We start from the raw sequence: 27,209 nt of genomic DNA on the forward strand, positions 1-27,209 counted from the left end.
TCCCACCTTGGTAATTGTCTGAAGACCCAAACTACTGAAGATACAAATTCCCTTCACTCACAATAGCACTTTGATTTTTTAGTCCTCTCCTCACCCTCTGGAGAAATGACCCAAATGTTGATTTGGGAAGAATTAATGTCATTCATATTACCATCCAGCACATTATTAGTGTGCTAGTGAAGTGAGATGTTTATACTTTGTGTTTTAGTCATAGTCTCCACTAACTTGAATGTGTATCAGTAACCCAATTTGTCCCTGGTGATGGGCAAGTCCACTCTGTCCAGGACAGGAAAAGCATCCCCGGTAGATTTCTAATTTATCCTTGGTAAATTTCTAATTTAGTGACCTGAGAAGCCCCAAAGATATGGAAGAAGAAGGAGAACCAGTTAGGAACAGGAAAGAATCAGTGGGTGTGGGAGAGGGACAAGAAAGGCTGACAGAGGGTTGACCAGTTGCTGGTTTTTTAACAATGTATCAGAATTATGGGACAGCCCTTTACTCTCCAAGTTAAAGCCTTTGCTGATTCCTATAATAAAATGCCACAGATTGAGTAATTCATAAAAAAAAAAACCAAACATAAGTTTGTGAGGATGGGAAGTCTGAGCTAAGGCAGCATCAGACTGGTCGACTCAGACTTGCTCATCACCACCATCATCACCTCAGTCTATTAATTTCACTAAGACACAGATGTATGTGATTTCCAAGCTGGTGCCATGCCTCCACTCCCAACAGGTCATACCCCACTTCCACCTATTCTAACTGATGATTCACATTCCAGATGATGGTTTCCGTAGCTCATTATTAGGATTCCTTGAATATAAAACAGTTATTGGTTACAGGTAATGCTTTGGAAAGAGCTTAATGGAACAGGTTTAAAAATGGTGGTGCTTGGCAGATGCAATGTAGGAGAGAAAGCAGATATGCTGAAATATTACTAATTTTGTTTTAAAAATTCGATTTATTTAATGTAAATAATGTAAAATATTCACTAGAAAACTGCTCAGATCTTTCTTAAAAACAGTAAAAAACAGGGTAAGAGTAATATACTATAGAGTAATATAGTATATTATATGATTCAGTATATATATTATTTATGGCAGCACTTCCACTTCCTTCAGGAACCCCCAACTTTCCCCTTTCACTTCCCACAGGAAGTGAAGGGAACTCAAACTTTTTTTTTCAGGAGAAAGTCTTTATTTTTCTATTAGCATGCAGAATGACCTTAGCTAATGCTTAAGAGACCCCACCCCCAAGAAGTACTTCACTTTTTATATAGGGTAGGGAATATTGGCATAATCCTGTTTTCATTTTTATTGGTTATTTTATTCATTGACGTTTCAAATGTTCTCCCCTTTCCAGTTTCCCCTCCACAAACCCCTATCCCTTCCCCTCCCCTCCCCCTGCCACTATGAGGGAGCTCCCTCATCTGCCCTGGCATTCCCCTACCCTGGGTCATCAAGCCTCCACAGGACCAAGGGACCAAATCTTAAGACTCTGTAATGGATCAAGATGACATAAACAAGAGTCCAAGGAACCTGAGATTAACTTTAGTCTCCACCGGCTGGCTTGAGGTGGACCCGGAGAGCTGCAGAAACAACTCTCTCTTTTTAAATTAGTTTTATAAAGTCCAAAACCACAAAGCTTATTAGAAGTCCTCTACAACCATGGAGTAGGGGGAAGTTAACAGGATGTGCTGGTTACAGAAGAGGCTTGACAGGACACCAAAGCCAGCTAGCTCTTACTTCTTAAGGGTAATTCAAAGAAGTAAAGTTTATAAGTCCTTTCCTAAGGCCTCATATATTCTACTTTTTTAAGTTTTAAAAGCCTCAGTGGGTTTAAAAAATTTTTTTTAAGCACATAAATTTGGCTGGGAAAGCGTTGAAGAAATAGGAGAGGACTGGAGAAAAGAGAATGGGGTATATAGTTGATCCAAACACAGGGTATGCATGTGGGAAATTCTCAAATAATAAACAAGAAAAAAAAATCACATGAAGTTTGTATTTTGAAAGAAAGTGTGGAAAGTCATTTTATAAAGTAAAGATTTCTGAAATAAACAAGGTTAATGAGTGTCGGAAAAAACAAGATTTATTTTATTTGTGTGTGTGCATGCGTGCGTGTGTGCCCATGGAAGCCAGAAGAGGATTTGGATGCCCCGGAGCTGGAGTTGTTAGGCAGTGTGCTGCCAGGTGTGAGTGCTGAGAACCAAACTCCTGTCCTCTGGAAGAACACTGACTCCCGTCCCATATATCCTAATTTAATCATAATAATTAAAGGTCCTGTGAAGCAATCATCACCTATAATGTTCAAATAAAGACCAAGCATCAAGGAAGTCACCTGCTCTTAATCACATATTTGGTGACAGATCTAGAAGTAGATATCCTTGAAGTTTTCCACTACCTCATGCTTGGCAGACAATCTCCAAGGGTATTACTGAGAGAAAGTTTGCTTCATGAATGTAACTTTACTTCCAAACACTGTCATTTCCTAAGCAGCACCTTAGGGTTAAGTGGAGAACCGTTTTCCCTCCTTTCTTGCAAGTTTCCCAAGGTTAAAGCACTGATGCTTGTTTCTGGCTACTCTGTTTCCTTTTTGTCAGAATCTGGCAAGATTCTGTGCAGATGCTTTCTATGTGTAGTCATTCTTCAAGGTCCCTTTGTCAGAAGGACAGAGTGTGTCTCAGTCTCTAGTTATCTGCTTGCCTCCATCTGTCACTGTAGTTCATGGGGTTGGGTCTTCTGGAAAAATAACCACTCCATATGAGGTGTCTGAGCATCCTCCTGCAGCAAATCAGCAGGTACAGAGGCATTTGCCTGATGGCTTCCCACCAAGTCTCAGAGCTGCCTGGCCTGGAGCTCAGGGACCTCAGCAAGGTCAGCTGCGTAAATCTCCTGGATTTGCATCTGGTTCCCAGCAGACCAGTTAAGTCTCTACTTCTAACAGGAAGATTATAAAGTACTGGCCTTTATGAGCAGAACAAGAGATGCTTCTTACTAACAGAGGAACAGATGAGAGGAGACAGGCTCTGGAGCTGTGGTGAGTGAATGGATGGGGTGCTGCGCCCAGACTGAGGGCGGTAGGTACCAGGGCCTTGTACCATCTACCTACATCATTATTTTTACTACTGGGCAGGGTGAAATCCATCTAGGGCAGCCACCTTCCCTCTGGGTCAATGTGAAGCCTGAGACATGATAGTGACTGGAGGAAGGCCTTTCCTGATGTTTTCTTTTATAACATACAGGGTTTGGTTCTATGAGGCCCTCTTTAGATCTGACTTTCCTAGGTAGTTTGGACGAAGGACCATCATGAGAAGATGAGCAACTCAGGATGAAGGGAAACAGTGTCTTTCAATTTTCAACTACCTGGTTAAATCTGGGGAAAACTGTAGGTGTGTGGATGATTCCTCAGGACTTCCTGCAGTGGCTGCTTCAGGCCCAGTCAGAATCTGATAAGTGTTCTGCAGTCGGCTGTGGTGCAAAGAAAGCAACAGCATAGGATCTGCCTCAGTCTGAGGTTCAGCTGCTCGACTAATCCTCCATTTAAATGTCAGATTCTGACAAATTTGAGCAGGGCAGCTGATGCTCCCTCTTCTACTAAGCTAACTCTGAGGAGGCTGTAACAACTGGTCACATTAACACTTACTAAGATCTTATAATTTCTTGATGATCTCAGAGATCCTCATTGTCACTCAAGGGTAGAAGCACTTTTGTTATTTCATGTACACAATTCAGGCAATTTAAGACATAGGGGTGTCAAAACATGCCTGATACTCACAGACGGCAAACAGCAATGCCAGGATTCAAACTCAGACTCGTTTGATATAAAACACAGACTTAAGATTTTTTTAGGTTAATTTAACGATTTTACATTTTGTGTATGAGTGTTTTGCCTGCTGTATGTACAGTGTACACTGTACATACTCTCAAAGTGTCATGATAGGTCATGTGGGTTGGGGAATTGAACTTGGGTCCTCTGCAAGAACAAGGAGTGTTCTTAATTACTCAGCTGCTTCCTCAACCTGTAGACTGTTCACTTGGAATTCTATGTTGCCTGCCTAGGATGAAATATACATTATATGTCAACATGTTCCAACCTCTGACATGCCACTGTGAAATGCATTTACTAGAAAGCGCGTATTTTCCATGCTACCAAAGTCACTCAAGGAAATGAAAGGAAGATCCCATTTGCAGAGAGCTCAGATGTCCTTAGACTGATCTGTGTTAATACAGGAGTGAAGACCCCAATGGCCTGGATATGAAATAGTTATAGCTGCTTATGAATTACACAAGAGGCTTTTGTGTCAGTCTCTCTCTGTCTCCCTTTCCCCTCTCCCTCTCTCCTTCCTCCTTCTTTCCTTCTTTTCTCTCTGTAATTTATGTGTCTGCATCTATGCTATCTTAATATTAGATATATTCTCGACCTCTTCTGTTCTAGACTTTAACCTCACCAGTTAAATATAAGATTTTAGTTTTAGCAAAGACAACACCTATATGCTGAGAATTTGAAGATCAACTGTTTAAAACATTTAAAGTGATTTCATATAAGTCAGAATAAAAAACGATATGATCTGATTTATTTAAAAACCAGATTTTTCCTATATAGATCATAAGTTTATAAGCAAATGAGTGTTTTAAAAGATTCTGCAGCTTACATCCTTTCGCTGGCCCACATTGCATCTTCACTGACAGCATCAGATCTGAGTCCATTATCTATTCTCAGCCACAGACTCTGAGGGTCCCAACATGTAAGGGGTGTAGGGGAGAAGATGTGGAGAGCAGGCTACCTCCTCACTCGCCCTTTCTACCACATAATAAAAGCTCAGCCAGCCCAGAAACAGAGGAGGTGAAAGAGTGTGGTTGTTTGCAGGCCCTGTATGCTGTCTGTGACACCCTTGTTGTGGGAGCTTGGCAGAGACAGTTTATGACAAGTTTATTTGTGAACAGTATAATTTTAGCCTTAATGTTATCTAAGATTCATCGATATCATGGCTTGGGGAAAACTGGGTTTCTGGCTCATGCCCGACTCTGCTAGGTTTAGGATTCAGTGCTACAGCATATTTTTTTGTCTTTTCTTTTGGCCCTAGGACCCAGCTGGCAAGCCAGAGGCTTAAATCCTCACATTCCCTTGAGAGTGTTGGTGAGTGATGCTTGGTTGTTATAGAAACCTTCTTGGGGTCTCAAACTTTCTCTAAGCTGGGCCATTTCTTTTCAAAACTTATAGTTAAGCTACGGGGGATAGACTTCTTTGATTAACAAAACAAAATAGACTTTAGACTATTCATGATCTTCTAGAACCTGGATAAGTAAAGTGGTGGAAGGGCAGAGAATATAATTTACTTTTTTCCACCTCCAGAATTGACTCTGTTATTGGTTTTTTTTTTTTTTTTTACCTATCTACCAACCTTCTATTCATATATCATTATCTGTTTTTATCTATTTCCCACCCTTTCCACATTTCTCTACCCACTCCACCCCTGCCACATCTAGTTCAATCAAGTGTCTCATTCGCTCTCCCAGGATATTACTGCTTTGAGGAGAATGTTCTTCTCCCTAAGCCATACTATGTAACTAAATTCACACAGTTTGCAGCACAGGATGATCGTGAAGCACAGAAGCTCCTTTTGGCTTAGGCTATTGAAACATGAGTGTACTCAGGACTGCTACATCTAAGTGGTCACAAGGAGGTAAGGGTGACAGATGAGGAGCACTCTCAAATATGTAACTTTATGTCAACCTTTTGGGGACAGACTTTTTCAACACTAATCAGGTTAATAGGCACACTAGGTAACAAAGAAACATAACATAGCATTTAAGCAGCCTCTGGGATCAGACTGTCTCCATTTCTATTCTGGCCATTCACTTCTTAACTTCATGATCTTAGGCAAGTTAACAAACTACCTGGAAGCCTAGTTTTCCCATGTGGAAAATGGGGATAATTTTTATCCACCTCAAAAATAGTGAGTCCTCAATAATTACATAATTTATTATTATTTACCATTATCATTATTTTTGAGAGCAGGGCTCACTGTGTAGCTTGGGCTGGCCTCAAACTCACAATCTTCCTATCCCAGCCTCCTATGCACTGTGATTGCAGGTGCACTTCACGACTGGAACATGCACGAAGTATGTGTGTAGTAGCCATTTCAGTGCTCAAGCACTAAGCACTGTTTTAAACCACACACATATAAAAGTGTGTGTGCTTGCACGTGTGCTATAACGAGACAATTATTTTTAAAAGATTTGGGGAGGGAGAATGCTGAATGACAGACATATCAGCATTGGGGTCAAATTGTATTGTTTCTTCTGCTTCTGTCTAATGAGCCGTGGACAGGAGTTTTCATCTCTTAGATTCTTTTTGTTGTTAGGAAGGAGATAATGCCATTCAAAGGCTTTAGAAAGTGGGAGGCTTCTTGAGATGCTGGCTATAAAATCCTAGTCTAGGGCATAGTTAACATTACACTTTCATTCGTGCCTACAGTGTGTAAAACAGTGTGCAGTTTTCCATGTTCTTAACCACTCTGTGATGTCAGTAACAGTCCTTTATTACAGAAAAGTACACAATGACAATTCAGGCTGAGAATCACAACTTCTAGAGCCTACACTCAATGGGCTGAAGTGTACATGGCAGCCCTTGCAGGTGTGCACTGTGGTCCTGACTGGGTAACTGCTCATATTTTTGTATAATGCATAAATATTCCCATGTGTGGTTTGACTTGTGGGATAGAGCAGCTCAGGCAGAGCATATAGGCATGCACTCAGTGTGGGGAGGCTCTAGGATTCAGATAGGAAAAATGGTGCGTGCTATATAAACCCTTCTTTATTGTCTTTATTCTCACAGTTCTTAAGCAAGATGTGAGAGAAAGAGAGAGAGAGAGAGAGAGAGAGAGAGAGAGAGAGAGAGAGAGAGATAGGGAGAGGGAGAGGGAGAGGGAGAGGGAGAGGGAGAGGGAGAAGGAGAGGGAGAGGGAGAGGGAGAGAGAGAGAGAGAGAGAGAGAGAGAGAGAGAGAGAGAGAGAGAGAGAATAAGGACAAAAGAGGGAATGATGGGATTTTGATTCCATCCAAGGGCTTATATGTCTGGGTTTTCATTACTCAAGAGTCTGCCAACTTTCTTTATTTATAAAAAGCATTTAAAGATACATCTTTATTGAAATTAACTGTAATCTAATATATGACATTGGCAGAAATGCAAAGCAAAAAGAAAACCCTGATGTCTACAAAACAATGTATTGAATTTTATTATAGCATGTGGGTTTTAATAACAAATTAAATAGAATAAGATAAAACAAAACCATCACCTTGAAGTTGGACGAGGCAAACCAATGGAAGGAAAAAGCATACAAGAGCAGGCACAAGAGTCAGAGACCCACTTGTTCACACACTCAGGAGTCCCATAGAGTGCTAAAGTGAAAGAAGACCAGGAACAGGCTTGTGCAGGCCCTGGGCTTGCTGCTAAAGCCTCTGTGAGTTCATATGAGCTTTTTACAGTTGATTTAGATGGCCTTGTTTTCCTGGTGTCCTCCGTCTTCTTTGGCTCCTACACTCCTGCCTTCTTTTCTGTGGGTTTCCTGAGCTCTGAGGTTCCCAAACTTTCACTGAATGAGAAGATGAAATGACAAGGGGAAGGAAACACTGGGTGCCAGACACCTGTTGTTTATTCTCACAATAGAAAAATTATCCAGAAAAGATAATGAGCAAACTCTAAGTACACACAACAGTGTGAATGTGTCATAGACAAAAATTATACAGAGAAGTGTATACTGTAGGATCATAATTACATAAAGTTCCAAGATTTATAATATTGATCTTTGGTATCATAAATCAGGATAGTGGGAGGCTGGGAATCACTGGAAGGGGTCATAGAACTTGGAGATTCTGAAACTGTTTGGTTTCTTATTTAAAAATGTATTGTTTGTGTGTGTGTGTGTGAGACAAACACACACACACACACACACACACACACACACACACACACACATACACACACAGCATGCCATGGCATAACTGTAGAGATCAGAGGATGACTCTGTGGAGATGTTTTTTTCTTCCACCTTTACTTGGGCTCCGGGGGAGTGAACTCAGGTCACCAGGCTCGCCTAGCAAGCACCTTTATCCTCTGAGCCATCTTGCTCTCCTTCAATATTTGGTTATATAGACATACTCATTTTGTGGAAATTCATCATGTTTTGCATTTTTGATATACAGACTTTTTTTGTGCACATACTGTACCCCAAACAAGACATGACCAAACATAGAAAATTTGATGAGCAGAAGGATATCTCAATAATTCATGATACTTGGGAGAAGGGTGATTGACTATGGAGATTTTGCTTAGATCTGCTCTTCTGTGTATTAGGGAAACATTGATGCTCATTACACAAAGCCAGAGTTGCTAAAACAAAGTTGCTAAAATCTAAATACCCACCTTGTCTGTCTGTCTGTCTGTCTGTCTGTCTGTCTGTCTGTCTTTCTCCCTTTGTTCACTCATTTATTCATTCCTGGCTGTATAGGTAATGATTTAAGTGTTCATACTGAAGTTTTTGTAGATATCTGGAGCTTAATTTAATTGGAACTTTGAGAACAAACGGAAATACACAAGGACTGAGGAGAATGGGACAAAGGAGCTGTTTCGTTACTCAGAGAAATCATGATGGTTTGATGTGTTTAGTTTTGTGGGAGCTGAGGAAAGGAGACAGGCCAAAGATTAGTTGATTAGGAGAATGTGTTCTAGAGAGGAAGGACTGGTCTTTTGAGTGTTTAACAGATAAAACAAAAGAAAGGAGACAGGAACCCACCGGAAATGGAGTGTGGTTTGGGGAGGGATGGGAGGGATTAGTGTTTTGTTCATTCCATTTCCAGTGTAGCTCTGTGTGCTTGCTTAGTGGACAAGGGAAGGTTGACTGGTCATGAGGAGAGAAGCTGGAACAAAGTGATGTGTGAGCATGTAAGAACAGGAGCACTCGCACCCCCAGTCTGGGCTCTTTGGCAGAGCTTTATTCATCCTGAGATTCTGGACGCTTCTGTTTCTTTGCCTGACATCTCTGTTAACCTCAGCACTCTGTTCCCAGCTAAGGAGAACTTCAAGGTAGTTGACTCCATATAACAGCTTTTGTAGTAAGAGGGCTGAAAAGGGGCTCTTTAGTTGAGTCTATAACCAGAGCCCTATCTTGAAAACAGCATCTTTTTTTCTTTTTTAAAATTTTATTATATATGTGTTGTATATATTGTCACTGTCTTTAGACACACAAGAAAAGGGCATCGGATCCCATTACAGATGATTGTGAGCCACCATGTGGTTGCTGGGAATTGAACTCAGGACCTCTGGAAGAGTAGTCAGTGCTCTTGACCACTCAGCCATCTCTGCAGCCCCAGAGCCCTGTCTTGATGGTATAGTCAGAAGCACGCATGGAAGCTGTAACTAGAGCCTGAGGTGGACACGGGTCTGGGGGAAACATTAGTAAAATGGAATGCTTTTGGCGTCTTTACTTCTGAGGGAAACTTGACCATTTCTTTTAAGTAAACTCATCTTCGCGGGACATTTGTTGTCAGAGGAAACACTTGAAGAGGTTATTTTGACCACTATACATTGCATGTATTCACTGAAATATCACATGTGTCCCCACAGATAAGTACAATTATTACACATTAACCAAAAATTTAAAAATATTTAAAATGTTTGGTGACTGATTTGATTGTCATATAATGTGTATACTAATCGGCACAAAGAACTCCATGTATTTGAACAATTAGCAGCAATTAAAAACAAAGTGTAACTAAGTAAAAAGCCTATTTTCTTTCCCTAAATAATTTCTCAGAAAGAAATGCAGAAAACACATAACAGCATTGGACAAGTGAGCAAGCAGCCTCCTAAGGGATGCTTCTGCAAACACACTGTTGGTTGATTGTCCTTTTAGGCATGTTTGATGGCAGAGATCAGATGGGAAACCCACCTTTAAGGAAGAATGCAATCCATATGTTTGGTTTGTATTGTCATCCTAAAGTTAAGAACAGTAGGCTTCTGGCTTTGCAGAAGAAACCTTTACCAGCTGAGCCATCTTCCCTCATTCTGTTTCTTTAAAGAATTGTTCTTTCCTTGATATGTAGTCTAAGAAGGCTTTCTGGAAGATTAGGCTTTAGGTTTCACTTAGGTGAAAGAGGGAAGTTCCTCAGGCCCAAGGGAAGGTGGCTGCTGATTGGCTAAAGATTAGGCTGTTAGCAGGAATCAGAGATTGACTCAGACAATGTATCCAACAATACTGTATTCAGAGAAGCAAGCCATCTTAGGAGGAGGGTTGTTTTTAATAGCTACAAGTCAGCTCTTCCCTTCTAGCTCTGTGACCACATGAATGAATGTCTCCTTCTCATAGGGTGGACAGTTTCCTCCTGGAGTCATTATGTTCTGCAATACCAGCACTCCTGGTCACTCTACCTTCCTCCTCACTGGCTTTCCAGGCCTGGAAGCCTCCCATCACTGGGTTTCCATTCCCATCAACCTCATCTGTGTGGTTTCCATCCTGGGCAACAGCATTATCCTCTTCCTGATCCGCACAGATCCAGCTTTACATGAACCCATGTTCATCTTCCTGTCCATGCTAGCAGCCTCTGATCTGGGCCTCTGTGCTTCCACCTTCCCCACCATGGTGCGGCTCTTCTGGCTGGGTACTCGAGAGCTGCCCTTCGATTTCTGTGCAGCACAGATGTTTTTCATCCATGCCTTCACCTATGTGGAATCTGGTGTGCTTCTGTCCATGGCCTTTGATCACTTCATTGCCATCCGGGATCCTCTACACTATGCCACAATCCTTCCTCACTCAGCAGTGGCTAAAGTCGGGGCTGCCGTTCTGGTAAGGGCCATCTTGCTCAACCTTCCCGGACCCATCCTTCTGCTTGCGTCTTATCTTTCCTCAGATCAGTACCCTCTCCCACTGCTACTGCCTGCACTGCGACCTCGTGGGTTTCATGGTTGTGTGAACATCGAAGTGTACTTAGGGAAGCTTAGGAGGGATAGCAGGGTACAGCCCAGCTGTATCATCGTATTGCTCCAAGGCCTGTGCTGAGCAAAGTGCGGTATGAAATCAATCACTGGAGAAAATGATGGCAGCCGGGAGTCATGTTAATGCATGGGCATTTGTAGGTCCGATGCTGAGTACCACTTAAACTAATTTCTTCTATCAGGAGCCCCCTGAAAATAATGTAAAGTTACTGGGGCAAAGGCACATCTGTAATTCTAATACTCCTATGGAACGCTGGATCGGAGGTAGAGACAGGGCAGTGCTGGCTAGTCCAACATACGTAGCAAACGAGAGACCATGCCTCAAACAATGTGGAAGGCAAAGATTGATAGCCAACGTTGTCCGTGACCTCCACACAAGTGCTTGCGGCACCCACACTGTAGCTGCATGTGACTACATGCACATGTTAAAAAGTATATTGTATTTAACACACACACACACACACACACACACACACACACACACACACATATATATGCTTCCTTTGCTATACCTGCCACAAGCTCTCTTTACCAGTGTTGGGAGCTTAGATCTGCTGAGCCATGGCTGCCTCTACACTTCGGTAGCTGGCGGGCTGGGATCCCTGCTTCCATTGGCCAGTTCCTGCCATAGCTAATTTCCCTGTGGCCTGTTCTGGCACTGAGCCTTCCCTGGCAGAGCAGACAGCATGTGCAAAGACTGTTCTGTGCAGCCAATCCTCCATCCCTGGCATTTCCCTAGAGTCTTTCCTAGGTGGCTCAGTACCTGGTAGAATTCTCCCAGGAGCCTGCAGGCTACTCCATGTTAACGCAGCACCACAGCCCATTCCTGTGTGCACCATTACCTGCTTCTGGTAGGGAATCTGCAGCTATAACTTCTCATATGGATCTTGCCAACCCTTTGATGCCAGGAGTCTTGCTTCTACCTTCCCTCCATATTATAGAGTGCTTTAATCCCCATTGCAAGGTCTCCCTAAATGCTGTCTGAGACTCTCTTGTGGTAAGTCTAGCAGGGAATATCCCTTCTGCCAACCCCAGCAGAACATGAGAAAGATGGAGAGTAGTCTCTTGAATGGCCCGCTACAGTATGTCGGAGATGTTTAAAGTGGTTAACAATTTAGGGAATATTTGCAATGCAAGGAGTTTCTTAATCAAGAGACTTACAGTATCATACAGCTGATAGCTTTATAGACTTTGCCCCTGCACCATTATAAACTTGCACAGGTGTTTGCATTGTTTAATATCTTTATCATAATAGTTCAACTCCAGACTCTGTATCGTTCTCTTAATTTATGTAGTAAAAGTAAAAATAGATTTGTGGATTTTCATTGTTTATGTGCTGAAATTGCAGGCACATCCCATCATGTCTGTGCATGAGTTCTTTTGGGCAGAGGAGGTGAACACTGGAAAGAGTCCCATGGCAGAAATACAGTTTTGTTTTTGTTTTTTTGTTTTTTTTTGTTTTTGGTTTGTTTTTGATACAGGGTTTCTCTGTGTAGCCTGGCTGTCCTGGAGCTCACTCTGTAGACCAGACTGGCCTCGAACTCAGAAATCAGCCTAGCTTCTGCCTCCCGAAGTGCTGGGATTAAAGGCGTGCACCACCACTGCCCAGCCAGAAATACAGTTTTACTTAGATAGTTTTATAGGATCAAATGCTGGCTCCAAGGAAGCTGTGTGGAGCCAGTTGTGGAGACAGCTGTGGAGCTGTCATTGATAAACTCATGTCTGAGAATGACCCTGAAGATCTCAACTGCAGCAGCATGGCTATCCAGATGTTCTGGATAAACATCTGGTATGTTTCTTTGTCCTAATGTCCACAGTGGTCTTAGATATTGTCCTAGTTTTCATTTCCTATGTGCTGAATCCCCCGTGCCATCTTCTGCTACCTTCCCAAGATGCTTGACACAAGGCTCTCAACACTTGAGGCCCCCATGCCTTCCATGGGCCTGGTATCTTTACCACACTTACACAGAGGTTTGGACACCACATTGCACACCATATCCATGTCCTTCTGGGTAGTGTCTTCATTCTGACTCCACCGATGCTGAATCCTATCCTTTATGAGGTCAAGACAAAACAGAACTGGGACCAGGTGGTTTATGTATTACTTTAAGGCAAAAATGACTAATATTGAAGCAGATTTTTTTTCCAGTATGAGGGGAATTTCAGTGTGAGCATTAGGAAGCAAGTGAGGCACCTCAACTAATCAAGTGATTTCACGTGTTGATATTTCTAGACGAATTCATCCATGGAGCATGGGCACTTGCTCCTTCCAAAGCCTGTCCTCTGTCATTAAATAGCAGCGCCTTTGGGGGCTTTCTTAGTTCACTTTCTTGCTTGTAGGGGGAGAAGCACAGCAGACTGTCTTGCTAAGTCTCTCTTACCCCTGTAACCTTGAATAGAGAATCAGGTAAGATGTAGCCATGGCAGTAGCCTTCCTGGTCATTGTAGTGTGTTCTATGCTCTGAATAACTTCAATCTCAGTAATCACAGATGTCCTTCTCTGTGTCCTTTGTGTCTTCAGGATCATCACCATTCTGTGTGTCCCCCTTTTTTCCCAATAAAAAAGAAAACAAATGAAAAATAACCCTTGAAACTGTGTCTTACCGCCATGAGCACATTACGGCCTTTCTGTTACCAGGGAATGAATGACCTTTCACAGTTTGTCCGCCTTGTGGCTTCAATTTTACTTTTTCCTGCTCTATTTTAGCTGTTGACACACATCTCATTCAGCCTGCATTTGGCAGGGTCACAGTGATTTTTTTTTCTCTTTTTGAAATTAACTGTGCGCTTATTTCAACTTAAATATAACACATAGGAGCTGACCAGAAAGATGCTTATTTTTCCCTTTTGGAAATGTTCTATCTTATGTAGTTCAGGGTAGCCTGTCACTCTCAGTGTAGCCGAGGTTGACGTTAAACTTCTGATTTTCCAACCCTTTGCCTCCCCTCTCAAGTGCTAGGAATATAGACATGGGCCACAATGCTCTGCAATTTACAGCAGAATCATAGAGGAATGCTAGAACTGCCCAGGGCAAACCAGGTACCCTGCTACTCAGCCACAGACCACATCAAGACACAGCTGAACGAATGCCGTTTTCTCATACTTGCCTCTGAGCATGACTTGAAGATGCCATGACTTGAAAGCACAATAAGGAAGTTGTTCAGTATACATTTTAAATGAAAATAATTGGTGCTAGAGAGATGACTCAGTGGTTAAGAGCACTGACTGCTCTCCCAGAGGTCCTGAGTTCAATTCTCAGCAACCACATGGTGGCTCACAACTATCTAAATGGATGCCCTCTTCTGGTGTGTCTGAAGACAATCACAGTGTACTCATAAAATAAAGAAATCTTTAAAAAATAAAAATAAACTTGTTTGGACTGGAGAGATGGAAAAAAATCATAAAACTGTTTCTTTAAAAAAAAGAAAATAATTATTGTAAAGAAAAGAGTGATTATTATTGTTGAATTTTTATTTTTAAAGGAGCTGTCACTTGATTTCATACACCTAAGAAAAACTAAATATAACCATGCTCACTCAGAACAACTGTATGTTTTCCTAATTAAAAAAGCTTTTAATTGAGAGAATTACATCAGTTTCCCCTTTTCATTTCCTCCCTCCAAGCCCTTCCAGCTACTCTTTCCCCAGTTTCCCTAACGTCCCCCATTCAAGCTGATATCCTGCTTTTTGATTATTATTGCCACATATGTATTATGTGTGAGTACGTGTGCACAAATATACAAATATAGCCTGCGGAGTCTATTTTTGTTATTTGTGTGTGCGGTTTCGAGGCTGACCACTTTGCCTGGGGCAGCCAATGAAGGTGTCCATCACTGGGAGAGGCTAATTATTCTCCCAGCAGTTATCAGTTACCTGTAATTCTTTGTGTAGGCGGGACCCCGTGGTACTCCCCTCTCCTATGTTGATGTGCTTATTTATGTTGTCATTGTTATGGTCATTTTTTTAAAAAATTTTTTATTTTGGTTTTTCGAGACAGGGTTTCCCTGTATATCGATGGCTGTCCTAGAACTCACTCTGTTCTGGTCTTGTTTACACAGCCATTTCTATAAGAGACCGTTATTTTACTGCAGGCTTCCTGGTATGCTGACTCTTACAATCTTTCCACCCCCTCTTCCAAGACATTTCTTGAGCCATAGTTGTCAAATAATAAATGTCAAAGCCCAGCGTGGCATGGTGACACAGACCTATAATCCCATTATGTGGAAGGCCGAGGCAAGGGTATCTCAAGTTCAAGGCCAGGCTGGGCTATGGAGTGAGCTCATAGGTTTAGGTTGTCTAGCATTGCCAGGAAAGGCATGCTTTAGCAGTGACAGAGGAAGTGTCAGGAGCTAGTCACATTGTGACCACAGCCAGGAAGCAGAGCTTAAACAACAAAATTTAGTTCTCATACTCTAGAGGCTAAAAGTCTGAAATTAAGGCACTGGCTGATTAGTTTTCCTAGTGAGTCCCTTTCCTGCTGATAGAGGCCTAACTATCCTCAGAGTGGTGAGGGTGTTCTGATGTGACATTTTAAAATATTTGGAGCCACATTAGGTTGGGGGAGGGGCTCAGGAGCCCCACCTCTCACTGCCTGACTTAATTCAGAGAAGGGAAGTCATCACCTCTCATTGTGTATCCTAAGAGGCCCTACTGAATAGTCCCAATTCAACAACCAAACAGACGGCTATTATTAAACTACATGAGGCACACAATGAAACTGAAAATCACTAAAGGAAGATCAGAGAAGTGAGGGACAAGAATTACTATATTGCATTATATACATGTACAGACTACCTTAAAACAAGTATAATATTTTAGTTGAAAAGTAATTGTATTATATTTACAGTATAAAACACAGCATTTAAGATATCTAGACTAGCTAAAAATAGCTAATTAAACATGCATTAATTACTTTACTCTGATGACTAATTCTGATCATTAATTTTAGATCGTTAATCCTGAGGTAACCCAAAAGACCACACATAGTATGTACTCACTGATAAGTGGATATCAGTCCAAAAGCTCACAATGTCCATGATACAACCCACAGACCATATGGAACTTAGAAGGAAGGAAGACCAGGGTGTGGATGTTTCAGTCCTGCATTGAGGGGGAAACAGGATGATCGTGAGGGGTGGAGGAAGAGGGAGACCTGGGAGGGAGAAAAGATGGGGAGAAAATAAGGCCAGTAATATCAGGAACTGAAGGAGATGTGAGGGAGGTACAGAGGGTCAGGAAATTGAACAAAAATATGTAGCAGATGGGGAGGAGGAAATGGGATAGCCACTGGAGAGTTCCAGACTCCAGGGAAATGTGATGCTCCTAGGACCCAATGGGGATGACTTTAGCTGAAATGTGCAGAGAAGGGGGAGATAGAACCTGTAGAGATCACCTCCAGTAGATAGGCATGGTTCCTGGTTGAGGGATGGGGCCACCCACTCATCTCAAAGTTTATAACCCAGAAATATTCCTGTCCAAAGGAAAAAAAAGGGACAAAAAATGGAACAGAGACTGAAGGAAGGGCCAACCCGGGATTGCCCCACCTGAGGACCCATCATGTCCACAAACACTGTTGCCGTGGTCAAGAGGCACTTGCTGACAGGAACCTGGTGTGGTGGTTCCTTGGGAGGTTTGGCCAGCAACTGACCAATGCAGATGTGGATGTTCAGAGCCAACCATTAGACTGAGCTCAGGGAACCTGGTAGGGGAGCTGGTGGAAGGACTGGAGGAGCAGAGGGGAATTGCAACCCCATTGGAAGAACAACATAGGTTGGCCTGACCACCCAGTTCTCCCAGAGACTAGAGCACCAAGCAAGGAGTGTCCCTGGAGGGATTCATGGCTCCAGATCATATGTAGCAGAGGGTGGCCTTGCCTGACAGCATTGGGAGGGGAGGCCCTTGGTCCCTAGGAGGTCTGATGTCCCAGCATAGGGTACTAAAGAGTGGGGTGGGAGAGTGTTGGTGGGAGGAGGAGTACCCTCATACAGGTAAAGGGGAGGGGGGTGCGTGAATGTGGGATGAGGGGGGTTGGCAGAAGTGGGATATCATTTGAGATGTAAACAAATGGAATGATTAATAAAAAACAATGCCTAGAGAACTTTGCAGTGCCCATGGGTGTGTGTGAGATGGCATTTCCCTAGATGTATCATTATTACAGCACATGTGGGCAGAGGAAATTGCTTAGTGCATAAAGCGCTTGCAATGCAGGTGTGAGGATCTGAGTTTGAAACCCTAGAGCCATCAAAAGCTAGGTAGGCATAGTAGTGTATACCTCCAGTCTCAGTGCTTCCGGGGTGGGATGTGAATTAGAGTCAGGAGAATTCCCAGAAGCTCATAGGCCAGCTTGCCTGGTGTATGTAGCAGCAAACTGCACAAAAGAGATGTATAACAAAGTGGAAGATGAGTATAGACACCCAGGATTGTCCTCTGACCTCTCTAAGTATAGTACAGTAGAGGCATTCCTATACTCATAAACATGTACACACACACACAAACATGTATGTGGACACACACACACATGCACACACACTATACACATTGTATACACAAAAGAATAAAAACAAAGGAACACTGTGACTACAGTTAACAATAGTGTGCTATATATTTGAAAATTGGAAAGTATATTTTATGAGTTCTATCACCAGAAAATGATTAGCTGAAGCAATGCATTCATTAAATAGCTTGATTTGAGGGTTGGAGAGAAATATTGGTGGTTAAGAGCACTGGCTGTTATAACAGAGGACCTGCATTTGTTTTGTAGTGACCACATGGCAGCTCACAAGTATCTGTAACAGCAGTTCCAGTGGATCTGATACCCTCTCCTGGCTTCTCTTTGGATTAGGCACACATGTGGTACATAGACATAAGTGCAGACAAAGCAACCACATGAATAAAAATCAAAAAATCAAAATATCATGTTTTGACCATTCCAGAGTGTATGCATTTTCAAGACATCATGTTGGACACCATTTTTTTTTTTTTTTTTGGTTTTTCGAGACAGGGTTTCTCTGTGTAGTGCTGGCTGTCCTGGAACTCACTCTGTAGACCAGGCTGGCCATCGAACTCAGAAATCTGCCTGCCTCTGCCTCTCAAGTGCTGGGATTAAAGGCGTGCGCCACCACCGCCCAGCTACTTAGAATATTCTTAAGACACCTTTAAAAGAGGGATTTCCACACCAAGCTAACTAAAAAACAAGGAAGTTTTACTTACAATGAATTTTACTAATGCACCACAAAGAAAATGTCCACACTGATTTTGAATGTAATGGTGTACACATATTTAATGAAGAGCACATTTTAGTTAGAAGTTTTACATAGTATGCACTTTGATGCAACAGAAAGCCATTCTATGTGAACAGAGTGGGATAAGGGCTCACCCATGTACCTCAGTTGGGAAGCAGACTCTATGAATATCTTATACAGAAAAACCCATCAGGCTTACTGTTATTATTCTTTTTGTAAAGTGATGGATACATTCCTCTTATTTACTTAGTCATTGGTTTTGATAGGAGAAGTCTTTGTAGATCTGATCAAGGACTGAATTAACAACTGTGAAATTACAGGTTAATAAATGTTTATTGTCAAAACATCAGTTTAGTTTGAGTCAAATACGGAGGCCTGCCATAATCTCCGTATCTCTTGATTGTGCCCTGATTGCATGTTTATCATTAGCTACAGCATGACTGACCTATAAACAGGAACTTTGTTACATATAATGCACACAAATTATAGTTGTATTTTAAAAATCTTTTTTCTTAGTCTCTTTGAAATTTTGATACGTTTCCTTTCTAATCTCATTTTAAAATTACGAATTTCAATGTATTTTGATCATGTTTACCCCCCTTCCTCACAGGTCCCAAATTCATGCCATTCCCTATCCTAGTTTGTATGCCCCTCTTCCTCCTCTTCCTCTTTAAGTAACCCACCAAGCAATGTTTATGCTGCCTGTACACTCCTGGAGATGTGGCTTTCATTGGGGGTGGCTGCCCACCAGAGTCCACACCCTGAAAGACAGCTAATTCTCCTTCTCCCAGCAACTTGTCAAAAACTCCTTAGCCAGGGGAGGGACCTTGTGCCCATCTTTCTCCATGCTGAGAGTCTGTCCCGCCTGAGACAGCACAGATGATAATGTTTCTCTAATATTCTGTTAATTTGGAAGGTGGTGGTAGAATGAAAGCAGCTCAGGAAAATCCATAGGCTTTATTTGACCTTAAAAGACAATATTAATCAGAATTGGAATCAATACTTGGAGATCTTTCTCAAGGTAATTTTTATGTGACAAAGAGATTTGTATCCAGACCACTTGTTATTGACTATGCTCGTAGTTCCTTTCAGTGGAGAACAAGGGATTTATTATCTATGTAACATACATCTCCAGGTAGTGAGATAATCTGGTACAGCGTGGTGTTCAGAATGTGAGGAACTGCAAGTTGTATCATTATGATAGTTTCCTTCCACCAGTGTGAAAATCAAAAGGTACAAGCTATTATTTACAGCGTCAACTCCAAGACAATACAAAGAAGAAAGATCAATTTAAAAGTTAAAGCTTGGGTTTCTTACTGGACATACTTGATCCTCGTTCAGCCTACTAGCTGAGCCATTAATTGACTTTGCTAATGTATCTTTAGCTCTATGATGTTGTCCTCATGGAAACCATCCTGGATTTTCATTATTGTCCATTTATCCAAACTTTTCCCTAACTCCACTGAAGGTATTTTTTGAAGCCCTCAAAATATTTGTGTACTAGTTCAGCTACTAATTTCACTTTCTTCAAGGCAATGGAACAAGGGAAAAGCATATCCGCAAACTGACAGCAGGCAGTGTCTGAGCGCAGCTGTTCTTGTGAGAGTCAAGAGCAGGGACTCACTGACCAGACCAACATGGCGCCTAGACTTTGGCTATCACTGGGGATACTGAGAATACTGTCAGTGTTACATTCTGCTCTTGTCCGAACCACTTTCACTATTTTATCCTGAAGATATTCTTGACCTGAGTCTACAGAAGAAGTGCATAGAGCATTCCAGGGTGGGAAAACAAACAAACAAACAAACAAACAAACAAACAATAAAACCACCAAAGCCCCCCTGTAACAAATAAACAAACAAAAACCCAAACCAACCCAAAAGATGCCCAGGCCCGTGGGGATTCGACGAGACCTTAGGGAAGTGGGCGAACGAATGAAAGGACAAGAGACACAAAGAATGAGAGTAAGTCTGGGTTCTGATCAAGCTCTGAAACTTTAATTTTGGGGGCAGGTTTTAAAGACACAGCAAACCGGGAAGTTTGGGCAAGGGTCATTGCTTAGGGCTATCCTACTACGGAATCCTTACTGTCTAAGACCAGTCCACTGTCATATCATTATTGCCCTAGACCATCCCACTGTCATAACCAGCTCCAAGGAAATGCCAGGTTCCTGGTACCTGAGACCTGTGAATGTCCTTTCTTAACATTGTACTGACTAAACTTTCTAAAACAGCAGGTAATTTCCTGGGTTTGGCTTTCAGCAAAAAGATGTACGTTAATGACAAATATTTTAAGCTCTACTAACAAGAATTGAGTAGGACAGACTGAGCACAATTTTTAGGAAATCTTGTGAGCTACAGATGATATAGGAATAGATAGGTATCTGGCCAAAGGTAACAACCAAGGATAGAGAAAACAAAGGAAGTCACAGAAAGGAGGCAGAAATGTGCTTTTGTCTGAGCTAGATGAGTTTGGGACCACTGTAAGGCGTCTGTTTCTTTGAGGAACCTTTGAGGAACCTGTCATGTATATTGATGTTGAAGGTCAGCTGACATTGACTTTTAGTTATGTCCAGCTGACTCCTTCATTCTGGGACCCTGACTCTTTTAAAGAGATGAGGGTTTAGGGCAGTTCCAACTAGATGAGTCACAATGACAAAGTTCATGGCTGAAGAACACCAACAGCAAGTGAGTAGCAGTATGCAGAAATGGTCCTCAGTAGTTAAGCCACTGGATCTTGATCAGGACAAGGAGGAGGTAAGTGTCCAGGAAGTGCTGTCAGTAGGCACTGGCTCCCGACCATCATATCTTTAGTGGACAGAGCTTTAGAGGACCTGCATTCCCCCCATCGTCATTAAAACCAACACTGAAGAAGGGTCGCAGAGGTCCATCAAAAGCACACTCTGAGAAGGTGTAGATGAGAGAGCCGTGGTCAGTTATATTGTAGAAGGAGACAATGCAAGCCTCATAGTCCACAAAGATCCCAATTTGGCACGGAGGTACCTGAATGTGTAGGGGGGTTTGAGGATTGGTACCAGCCTCATAGTTGTCTTTTTGCCATAGCCAAATGGTCCAGAAGCCATTCTCAGGACTGAGTGAAAATTGCCCTTTCCTCTGTACAGACTCTCTGCAAACCCCCAGATCCCAGGCCTCCTTCCGGGTCACATCTACCTCCCAGTACATCTTCCCAGAGGAGAATCTTTGGGCACCTAGCACCATGGGGTAATTATTGAACCTCTTATCATTTTCAGACACATTCTGATGGGCGTCTCCCATCCTCACTTGTCTCCGATCCTTTGAGATGATGAGACACGAGTTGGCGGTGTTGCGATCCAGAGTGATATGAACTGCAGAAAGAAGATCATAGGTAAGACTGGATGGATGGGGCCAGCAACTTTGCCTGTACTGAGGGGATCCATGTAAACGCAAAGGTGAGTAGTGACCCTGAACTCATCATGTGAGGAAATGACTCACAGTAACTCTGGCCCTTCTTCTGATGTGTGAAGAAACCTCATCTCTGTTCTCTGCTCCACCTGTACCACTTGCACCTCTGCCACACATTACCACCCGGGCTCCCCATGACCACCTACTCCACACTTTCATTATCCCTTTATGTCCAGCCCACAATTCCTAGAAGTCACCTCACCCCAATACGTCCTCAGCATTTTCTTCCGCCCTGGCACATGGCATGCACTTGTCAGGTCTGGGGAGTCAACATCTAATGTGTCCAGTTTCCAGGATACACTCCTAGGGAAAGAGTTTGGGAATCTTACTTCCTACTCCTATCTTCTACCTTAGGCCCTAATGATCTCGTTCATGGACAACTCTAATAATTAAATTCAATACAAATGCACAGATACTCATGCATTCAGTGTCCATGTGAAAAGAAAAAAAAATAACCAGTTTCGATCTGGAGTTCTAAGTTCTAGGAATCTCAAATAAATCTCCATCTCTTTCCAGAGCCTGAGGTCATGGTCATGTGGATTCTATGTAATTTTACAGGGAGCCATCTAACCGGCCAAGGCACTTCTGTGAAGAACTTGGAGGAGTCTTGGCCATGCTGTGGGTTTCACTCATTACTTATGAATGTCTTTCTATATGAGAGTCCTAGCAGACTCAGAGGACCTGTTACTTTCATACTTTTAACGTATGAAGATGACATTTGTTAACTATATTGGGCAATTCATCAGTGAGATGTCCGTTAGTCACTGGAGGGTAGAGAATGTTTTAGAGAGGACAAGGTTTTGAGAATAGGAATTCAGGAGAAAAACCCCAGTGAATGTGTGTCTAAGTCAATAGCCATTTCTATGCATACATGCTTCCTGTTCCCTTTTCTAACTGAGGAAACCTCTCCTTACCTTTCCAGGATGATCCTCACCTCCTGAGGAGAAAAGAGACAGACAGTTAATTCTGGAGTTTCTGACTGACCACTGAGATGCCACTCCTGGGGCCATGTGACATTATCCGTATTTTTCCTGGGCTCTGTTCTGCACCATCCCCTTGAGCCAAGGCCCCAAAGACTACTCTGACAAGCCCTTAGCAGAAATGACATGTGATGGCTCACAGAATATCTAGGAAGCCAACATGGCTATAACCTTTAGCCAGGATATAACCAGGGATTTAAAGACTGATAGAGATAGCAAATTACAAGGGCTAGGTTCCTGGAGGAGAGGGCCTGGCTAAGGAGCCAGTAGAGAGGAAAATAAACAACACAACCCGACTGAAGCCCAGAGGTAGTTTCAGGCAAAGAATGGCTGAGATGGGTGTCCAGGGAGGCTCCTTGCTATTTATGGGCTTGAGCTGTTTGTGGAGGAAGGGCTAGTTGTCCAGTGTAGTGGCTAATCCTCTCCACTATTTAGAGCTAGCTCAAGTGAGAATATTTATTCCCAGGGAGTGACAGCCATAATGTTTGAACTGACAGCCTCTAGGCATCAGGAAAAAGGCATCAGGGAGCCCAGTTCAGTGACAGGCAAGAGAAAGCCTGCCAAGCCAAACCAACAACTTTCTGTACAAACCAGGAATGTCTGTATGTACCTGACTGAGGGACAGTGACAGAGGTATGGGAAAGACACCTAGAAATCATGTGATCTACAGTGTTCCAAGACCAGGCTAACATACCAAGGTGGGATGCAAGATGGCTTTAGAGTATGCACTGACTTTAAAACACAAGCTCTCATCTTAATTTCCGCCTTACTACTTAGATAAACTGATGTAAGTTAATGGGAGTCTCCCACTAAGTCCATTAATGTTTTCTCTTCAGTGGAATGGGATAACGGCAGCACTAACCTGAGCCCTGGCAAGCCACTGGTGTGGTGTTTAAGAACCTGAGCTATCATCATATGGGAAAAATTAGAAACGAGAATAGTAGTACCAATACATGATATTTAGTTCCTATGCTTCGGAAAGAATTATTTACTTTGGAAAAAGAATGAGACTTTCAGTAGAAGCAGAACATGTTAAAAATTATGTAGGTAGCTCACAGAAACACATAAAGTATGAATATACAACAGCTATGACTGGTGATAGGGCCACCCTTCTGGATCCCACTCCCTCTGTGTCTTCATAAATGGAGAAACTGAGCATGGAAAAGAAAAAGTTTATTCCCATGACCTATTATTTTGGAGAGAAATGACACAGGTCAGTTTTATACGCTGTATTTTGTATTTAAAAAAACATTCTTATGGCTACTTGTCTAAGCACTGGATTTCCTCTTTTAATTCTTTTTAAAAACACCATTCAAGATATGTGATACTATGTATCTTGGTGATATATGATTCCTACACGTGGCACCTGCTGTGGTGGGCATCTCCTAGGAATATGGAGTACTTTCTCTTGTGTCTGTACCCTGTAGTTCTGGAATGGAAGCCACTCGAGGGTTCACATTTCAGCTTATTTAAAAATACCCTAAAAATTAAGGCAGCACTTGTTTTAAGAGCAGTTCCAGATAGTGCTGGCTTTTTCAAGTTACTCCTTGAGCCTGTGCAGGGGGTCGCACCTGCACCTGAAGTAGCTCCAGCTCTGAACCCCGGCTCCTCCTCTCCAGCTCTGAGATCAGCTCCTGCAGGGCCTGGTTCTTCTCACCCAGCTCTGCCTCCTTCTCATCCAGGAGTCTCAGGTGCTCCCTTCCATCCTTCTCCAGCCTCTGCAGCTGCCTCTGTTCCTCCAGAGCCAGCAAGCTATTCTGATGTACAAACTCTGCATGAATCCTCGACTTCTGTGTGTCAACGTTCCTCTGTAGTGGCAAAGGGAAGATAAGAGTTTTTCAATAAAAATTTCCTCAGCTTTGGTGGTGAAGATGTTTCTGTTCCCTCAGCACCCACCCCACCCCACCCACACTCACACCCTCACTCCCACAAGATCCCGGCATCAGATACTTTCTCAACCTTTCTTCCAAAAGCCACTAACGCCCATGTGAGGCCCTTTGCCTTTCTATCTCAGCAAGTTGTAGTGTGGAAACCCTATTCCCATACCCAATGAAGCTCTCTTTTTAAGCCCTGGGTGGAAAACAGTGGCCCCAGGCCAATAGTCTTTGCCTTCATGGGTGGGGGTGGGTTCAAGTCTTTGCTACTCATTTGAGGTCTGTGATTGGCTGTGAGCCTCCTGCACTCCTTGGCAGTTTTAGATGTATTCCATTTTCTATCAGCAAATTCTCAATCTCTATCAGGCTTCGGACTAATAACTTGCTCACTGCCAAGCGGCCACTAGGTCAGGTGGGCTTCCTACTGCAGACCCGTGAGACTAGTGTTGACTCTGTTATCCCGAGAGAGGGTCAGAGGAATGATGTAAACTTTCTCCAGTAATTCTTGATCTTTGTGCCAGACTGGGGGAAATCTCATCTGATTTAAAGCTTCCTTCTTTCCCCCTCTCTCTCCTTCCCTCCTTCCTTCTCTTCCATTTTTCCTTCTTCCTCCATCCCTCTCTCCCTTCCATTCTTCTTTCCTTCTCCTCTCTTCCTTCCTATCTTTCAGTGCCTCTTTATATGAAGACAGAATGCAGATGGTTCTTGGAGAGTGACTTATACTATCCCTTGGATAGGCACAGTCACGGTTAACGCTTGCTTGAGGTCAAGACCTGGGACACAACCCAGCCTACAGCTCTTGCCTTCCAGTCTGCTCTTTGCATTGCAAGATCCATTTTCAACTTCTCGGCCAACTCTTTCCCTTTTCTCAATTTTTCTAAAGCCATGTGGATCTTCTCCTGTAGAAAAAGATAGCAGGTTAGTTCCCAGCTAGAGGCGTGGAGGAGGCAGATGGAAAGACTTTGGAAGAAACCTAGTATGTCTTACAAAAACAGAGCTACACCAGAGGGGTAACTGGATCTGGGCCATTGAATTTCCAATGCACCAGGAAGCCACAAGAAAGCACAACGCATGTTGCATTTCACACAGCATAGCCTCTGCTGCTGAGAAGTAAAGCTGTGTTCCATACACAAGGTCTTCTCAATAAAGGAAGGAAGTATCCCTCCATTCCCCAACTTCTCAGCCACCATTCTGGGGAACAAAGCACTCTCCAGGGGACACTTTCTTTAGTGTCTCTGTGCTAAGGCCTCACCTGGTATATCTTAGCAGCTTCTTCAATAGGAACCATGGTGTGGTCCTGGTGTTTCCCAGACTGGGCACACACCCAGCAAAGGGCCTGCCCATCTTCCTCACAGAACAGGTGAAGTGTCTCTCCGTGCTTTGTGCAGTGCATTTCTTGGGTACCCTTCTTGGTATTCTGGGCTACTTGTTTAAGGTTTTCCACCATGTTGGTTATATACCGATTGGGCCTGAGGTTTCTTAGCAGAAAGTATTTCCTGCATGCGGGACATGAACCGCCCCCATTTTCCCCAACCTTAAAAATGCATTTCTTGCAAAAGCAATGGCCACATTCGATACTCATAGGCTCCACCATGGGATCCAGGCAGTAGGAACAGGTGACATCTTTCCACAACTTTTCCAGAGACATTTTTTGAGGTTGTAGAGGATGACATCTGCCTCAGAATCTTGAAGGAAGCGGGGGGGGGGGGGGGCGAGAGGGGAGGAGAGATAAAATGAGAGTTTGCAGGACAAAAGCAAAAGCAAGGCAAACCCCAAACTCCACAAAATAATGCAAAGGGGAACATGCAATGGCACTGGAGGGAAAAGCAGAAGACAGGGCATCAACCTGAACAACCTGAACAAGAGGAGCCCCTCCTCTAGGCTCACTCACGGAGACGACCAGGTATAAGAGGAAACTGGATTTCCCAAAGACACAGAGATAACTGGCAGGGATCATGCTGCTTAGACCTCCACTGTCATCCCACCCATCCCTGCTTTAACTCTCTGTGTCCAGACGTCTCCCACATCCTTTCTCTCATTTCGTGCCTCCATTGCATGGAGATGCTAGTCATGTTAGTGATGACCATTTATCGTGTTTCCCACGGACCCTCCATATTCCAGCCAGGTGCTGTATGATCATTCCAGTCTTCATTCATCTTGGCAATAACTGCAGGGGTCAGGTATTAGGAGTCAAGGTTTACGCAGCTACACATCACATGTGACATTTTGTCAAATACGAAGGGCTGCAGATACCGTGCTTGTGCAATAGGCGATAACTGTACAGCCTAGGTGTGTCATTAATGACCCACTCATGTTGATGTAAGAATACTTATGGTTGTCATTCATTACCTGAGTACATCACCCAAGAGTACACTTCTCAGTTATTAGGCTTGCATGTGTGTGTATATAGGTATGCATGTACATATATACATTGATGTTTTTATTTACCCTAAATATGTTCATATATGCAAACTATACTTGGGCACAAATGCATCAATGTAAGCATGCCCATACGTTCCCCTAGATAAATGTCTATGTACATAATATGTACGTGTGCTCATCCATGGATATTTGTGGGGAGCACTCCCTGGGCTCTTCTCTAAACTACTCCAATCTAGTACTTGTCTCAACTTGGTTTAGGGTGCTGTGGATCTGAAACCTACAGAAATTTCCAAATGGCTAG

General features: G+C 42.9%; 1 protein-coding gene and 1 pseudogene across 1 annotated transcript; one reads left to right on the forward strand and one right to left on the reverse strand.

Moving 5' to 3' along the window:
* Positions 1-10,369: 10,369 nt before the first annotated feature.
* Positions 10,370-10,967, forward strand: LOC117712621 (olfactory receptor 51G2-like; annotated as a pseudogene).
* Positions 10,968-20,204: 9,237 nt separating this feature from the next.
* Positions 20,205-26,199, reverse strand: LOC117719281 (E3 ubiquitin-protein ligase TRIM21-like). Its single transcript, XM_034517432.2, is given in 7 exon segments — positions 20,205-21,575; positions 21,875-21,975; positions 22,587-22,609; positions 24,230-24,460; positions 25,330-25,425; positions 25,779-26,177; positions 26,179-26,199. Coding segments are annotated over 7 exon segments (1,416 nt in total). The 3' UTR covers positions 20,205-21,030.
* Positions 26,200-27,209: the final 1,010 nt, after the last annotated feature.

This window comes from Arvicanthis niloticus, chromosome 1 (genome assembly GCF_011762505.2).
Source record: "Arvicanthis niloticus isolate mArvNil1 chromosome 1, mArvNil1.pat.X, whole genome shotgun sequence".
Classification (NCBI taxonomy): domain Eukaryota; kingdom Metazoa; phylum Chordata; class Mammalia; order Rodentia; family Muridae; genus Arvicanthis; species Arvicanthis niloticus.